General features: G+C 26.1%; 1 protein-coding gene across 1 annotated transcript; it reads right to left on the bottom strand.

Moving 5' to 3' along the window:
- Window positions 1–537: 537 nt before the first annotated feature.
- Window positions 538–1,190, bottom strand: LOC120188106. The gene is made up of 2 exons (XM_039191626.1): window positions 975–1,190; window positions 538–876 (listed from the first exon to the last, which is right to left on the bottom strand). Exons 1-2 carry the CDS (start codon window positions 1,188–1,190, stop codon window positions 538–540), a joined length of 555 nt encoding a protein of 184 aa, XP_039047557.1.
- Between the last annotated feature and the right edge of the window lie 4,542 nt (window positions 1,191–5,732).

The raw sequence follows: 5,732 nt of genomic DNA, 5'->3' as shown, positions 1-5,732 counted from the left end.
GGAATGTGAAGTGGAAACCAAATTAGTTTTTGCCACTGGACTTTTTCATGCTTGATTCGAACTTCTTCCCCAATCCCTTTAGCATTCAAAATTCCAGCATTAAGAATAGGTAAGGCCACGGTTCTCAGTTTCAACAGTTTTTTGAAGATGTAGCTAGAAGAAGCACTCGTTGACATATGACAAAAATCATTAGATTTAAGCAATCCATAAGGAACCTTGACCAGCTAGAAGGTTTCGAATAAACAGAATCATGCAGACCGTGTTCCAGGATTTTAAGTCCTTTAAGCATAGCCCTCCTTCAGACTTTGGTTTGCATAAATTACCCCAACTTACCTTTGCTCCTGAGTCTGAAGTTTCAGATCCTCTCCACAAGTATCTCGAGCATATTTGGTTAATTCTATTAATAACAGTTTGGGGAAGCAGGAACACACCAGAAATTTGCAATGTTTTGTAAGATAGTTTTAATGAGTTCAAGCCTTCCAGCATAGCTTAAATGCCTCCCAGACCATTGATGAATCCTGGATATGATCTTATCAATCAGGGAAGAAAATCCTTAACAGAGAGTTTCCTAGAAACAAGAGGAACCCCAAGATATCTCACTGGTAAAAGACCGATTTTAAAACCAGTAAAGTTCTTGATGATTTCTAGATTCCTTGGAGAAATACCTGCTGCAAAGATTTCAGATTTAGCCACATTAAGTTGAAGCCCAGAGATTTCATGAAATTTATGGAGAACAGAGATAACTCCGACAATGGACTCTATATTTCCTTTGCAGAAGATTAGAAGGTCATCAGAAAAAGTAAGATGAGTGAGCCCAACTTTTTTACATTTAGGATGATAACCAAAAACTCCTCTGGCAGCAACAAGATTAAGAAGCTTGGAAAGGATGTTCATAGCAAGAACAAAGAGAATTGGGGATAATGGATCTCCCTGTCTAAGGCCTCTTTCACCTTTGAAATAACCAATCAAAGAACCATTGAATGAGATTGAGTATTTAGCTCCATTGTAACAAGTTTCAATCCATGAATGAAAAAAAGGAGGCAAATCAATAGCTTTGAGAATGGAAGAAAGGAATCCCAGCCAAGAGAATCAAAAGCCTTTTGAAGATCAATCTTGATAGCACACCTTGGAGAAATAGAATTTCTCCCATAGCCTTTGACAATATCTTGAGCAAGAAGAGTATTATCCATAATATTTCTTCCCTTAACAAAGGTTGTTTGGTTAAGAGTGATTATGTTAGGAAGAATGATTTTCAGCCTTTGAACAAGGATCTTAGTAATAGCCTTATAGACCACAGAGCAACAGGAGATGGGTCTATAATCTTTAACCTTGCTAGGATCTAGTAGTTAATTTTTAAAAAAAAATCATTCTAACGTTCAATTTAGGTTTCATTGTAATACTTATTTGTTAAAAATTTAATAGTGATGTTGATGTGTCATCATTGGAAAAAAATAAAAGAAAATATTATATCAGCAGTTCTATTAATTTTTTAATACTGATTTATCAAATTAAAATTTAAAAAATAAATTTAAAATTAAAATAAAATAAAAAAATAAAAATTTATATATTAAACTTGTATTTTACCCTAAAATTAATGAAAGGATAATCACACTCCCATCTTTAGTCTGCATGTATCCTGCAAAATTTTGAATTAATATATAACGCACAACTTTATCAACAACTTTCACGAGGCCACCAGGTTGGATGAGAATCATAAGAAATGCATAGAAAATAACGCACCCAACCCACAAATAGTAAAGCGTGCAGCCTTGTTCTACTGACGGGGGACCACAAACGGTGTTATTGTGGACTCAACCTAAGTTAACGGTGATCACATGAATGCTAGAAAAGTGGTAAAGAAATCATCCAAGTTTTTCAATTTCCAAAGTTAGTTATTCGGTCATCTCAAACAAAAAATATTTTAATTTTTTTAATAATGGAGTCAATTATAAATTAATATTTGTTCAGAATTTTCTTAATTTATTGAGAATGTACACACATTTTACATATACATATATTGCTACTTAAATCTAAGATATATAGACAAATCAATATTTCATTTTATTATTAAGACCACTTAATAAATTCTAACAGTAGTGGATTCAGAAATATTTTTTAAGGTGGGCATACATATATATTAATTACATAAAATTTTATACGGTGCGGGCACAGATAAAATTTCAGGGTGGGCACAATCATTAAAATAGGTAATTATTTGATGAAAATTTGAATTTCAAGATAGACATGTGTCTACCCTGAATCTTAATGAATCTGTCACTGAATTTTAGTCTCATCAATTTTAATAATGAAGAATCATAAAAATTAATAATGATGTGAATGTTTTTTTTTCTCTAACCTAATTTTTTTTTCAATTTATGTGTCTCCTTCTTCTTTTCCTTTGATTTTTGTCGAGCCAACAATGACACCAATTTAAATATTAGTTGTTGATAGGTGGTGATCATTATTTTTCTTGCTTTTTTTTTTTCATAATATGCCCTTTGGTTTTATTCTTTCTTGATTTTTTTTTCAATTTTAAATAAGAATCTATCCTTGTGACACATTTGTTTTGCTCTTATGACATATTTTTTTTACTTTATGTCACGTTCCTTATGATGTTTTGTATGTTTTTTCGCATACTTACGTTCCTTATTAATTTAATTTATAAAAAATTAAAATTATAAAGATTCAACGTATAATTACAAATTAGTTAAAAATCTAAAGGTAACTTATTTAAAATAAAATATTAATTACATTATTTTTCATAATCTGTTTTAGCTTAAATGCATCATTACCCTCTAAAGTATGTCATTTATACTAAGTTGCCCCTAAAGTATTTTTCGGGACGTTTTATCCCTTAAAGTTTAAATCATTACCTCATTTTCCCCAAATCTTTTAACTCTGTTAAAATAGCAAGGATAAATTACATATTTAGCCATTCAACTATTTTCATAGTTTTATTTTGATCACCTAATTATTTTTCTCTCAAAATCATCATTAAACTTAAATTTTTGTTTGGTTTCAATCACGTAGATCGAGTCAATTTATTTTTTGAACTTACCAACTTTTGTTAACTTGGTCCTTATATATTTTTGTTTATAGTAATCTCTAAACTTGATTTCTTCTATCATTTTGATGATATGTCGCATGACACAATCTTAAAATTTTAGATTATTAAAATAACTAAATATAAGAATAGTTGCAAAATTTAGAGAACATTGTGACAACAAAGTTTCATAATTTAAGTTGAGAAAAGTGCTAAAATGTAAGGAAAAAAAGTTGCATTATCCCTAATTTATATTACACATGTATGGATACTAGAACTCCAATTATAGTTGTTTAATATCATATACAAAAATTAAAAAGGTTAATTTATGTTTTGAATAATTTAAATTTTAATGATCTCAAAATAAATAAATAATATATATATATATATATATATAAAACTCAATTTTCATATTATTTATTAAGTTTGAATCAAATGCAGGTTGAATATTTCTTACAAATCAAAAGATTAAATACTGAATTTATTTTAGTGGATAATTGATTAATCTGTTTAAGCATTCACATTAATAGTATTTGTTATGGACCATAATTAATTAAACCATTTTAACAAGTTACAAAAATTATATTATTAAAATTGCGAGTGGAAAAACTAATTACTAATTGATCTAGTGAGATGAGATGTTAGATCTTTTAAATAATGTTAAAGGGTTCAATTATATTGTTGTGAATACAAAAATTAGATTAAAAAGATCGCATCTATAATAAATTTTTATAATAAATTATCTGAATTAGTCAATCAATAGATAAATATCGATGATTCAGTACATGAATGAAAGCTTACACAATGTAAACTCAAAAATTATTATAAACTTGAAAAGAGTTGGTGGTTTTACTTAAAAAACATTAACGGCTGCAAGGGGCTGAGACAACAAATTTTTCGAAGAATAATAAATAAATAAATAAAAATTAAAGATAAATAATTTAATGAATTAAGGTATCAAAATCAAAGTATATGTACCATGAACAAAGGGACTTATTGTTTTTTCTTCATTAAAAAAGGGTTCATTGTGTCTCTTGCTTGTCATCTTTTTATGGGACAAACATTTTTCTTTAATTTAATTTTGATTGTACCGTCTTTATATAAAATTTTAATTAATATTTTAGAAAAATTGAATGAATTATTAAGTCTAAAAATGGCTTTGAAGAGAAAAAAATATTAGCTAGATTGGGTTTAAATATTCAGGGTTCGAGTATGACTCAACTTGTTGTTCAATTTATGATATTTATATATTATGTAATTTTTATCTCATATATATAAAATTATAATGTAAAAATTATTAGCTTCGTTGAGTTAAATATTCAAGGGTTGACTATTTGTGTGTCGAGTAAAATGTGATATAAATGAATTCTTATTTATTACAAATTTTAAAAATAAATCAAATCGATTTAGGTGACCAAAACGAAATAAAAACTTAAGTTTAGTGATGATTTTGATAAAAACATAGTTTAGTGACCAAAACAGAATTGTGAAAATAGTTAAGTGGCTAAATATATAATTTACCATTACTATTTTTAACGAAGTTAACAGTTTGGGACAAACTAGGTAACGATTTATACTTCAGTGGGCAAAACATCCCGAAAAATACTTTAGGGGGCAACTCAGTACAAATGACATATTTTTATTTAATCCAAAAAAATATTATAAAAAATAAAGTAATTAATATTTTATTTTAAATAATTTACCTATATATTTTTAACTAATTTATAATTATACGTTAAGTATTTTAGAATTTTAAATTTTCATAAATTAAATTAATGATGTTCATCGTTAATGATGTTCATTTGTACTCGTCAAACGTTGTAAAATTTTTCTAATGAAATTCAGTTGTCATTGTTAAAAATTAATAATAAAAAAGGTAAATTTCAAAAGTGGATCTCTAAACTTTTTGAAAAAAAATATTTTGACTTAAGATTTTTTTGTTACAAGATGAACACCTCATTGTTAGTTGTCATTAAGGATGAGGTGACACATTAAAATCATAATAATAGATCATTTGTCTCTTCAACTGTAACTAAAATTTTATTTTAATATATTTTTAATATTTTTAAATAAAAATTTTAAAGAATAAAAAAATAAAGAACATAAAAATTATAAAATAATGTATGAAAATCTTTTAATTTGTTTTTTATAATTATAAAAAAGTATTTTAAAATTATAATTTAAAAAACTATTTCACCAATTATAAAATTATACGTGTTAAGTCTAAAAAAATAAGTGAAAAAGTTTGCTGTTCAGTACATCATTGACATCAATTTCACAATCAAACAAGTGAATATTTTTATTATTGCAATCATTGATCACAAAATAATACATTTTGAATCAAACAATAAGAAGTTTAATGTTCCTTGTAGGATCTCGAATTTAAATCTTATGAAAAAAAACATAAATGTAAGACCTTTGTATCATCTTTTATTTAAAAATTTGATCCAGTGTAATTTCAAATATAATCGAAATTCATGTAATTATTGAACGCTTAAACTTAAAAAAAAACATTGTCATAATTCATTTTCAGTTGATATTTTATATATCGTAAACACTTATTTTCGTTCGGGACTTTAAGTGTTTTTATTACATTTTTATATATTATATAGTATATGTGATAATATATATATATATATATATATATATATATAATAATTTCAAAATATATAATATATATAGTTTTTGA

Source organism: Hibiscus syriacus, unplaced genomic scaffold (genome assembly GCF_006381635.1).
Source record: "Hibiscus syriacus cultivar Baekdansim isolate YM2019G1 unplaced genomic scaffold, ASM638163v2 tig00116938_pilon, whole genome shotgun sequence".
Lineage (NCBI taxonomy): Eukaryota > Viridiplantae > Streptophyta > Magnoliopsida > Malvales > Malvaceae > Hibiscus > Hibiscus syriacus.
Note: the sequence above shows the minus strand (reverse complement) of the source record. Positions and strands in the feature narration are given on the sequence as shown.

What these genes read in the sequence shown, in the direction of transcription:
- LOC120188106 (XM_039191626.1), bottom strand. Translation starts at nt 1,190, where the DNA reads ATGGATAATACTCTTCTTGCTCAAGATATTGTCAAAGGCTATGGGAGA. An exon ending in ATACTCAATCTCATTCAATG is followed by an intron (nt 877 to 974) that starts GTTCTTTGATTG and finishes ATCCTTTCCAAG; the next exon opens with CTTCTTAATCTTGTTGCTGC.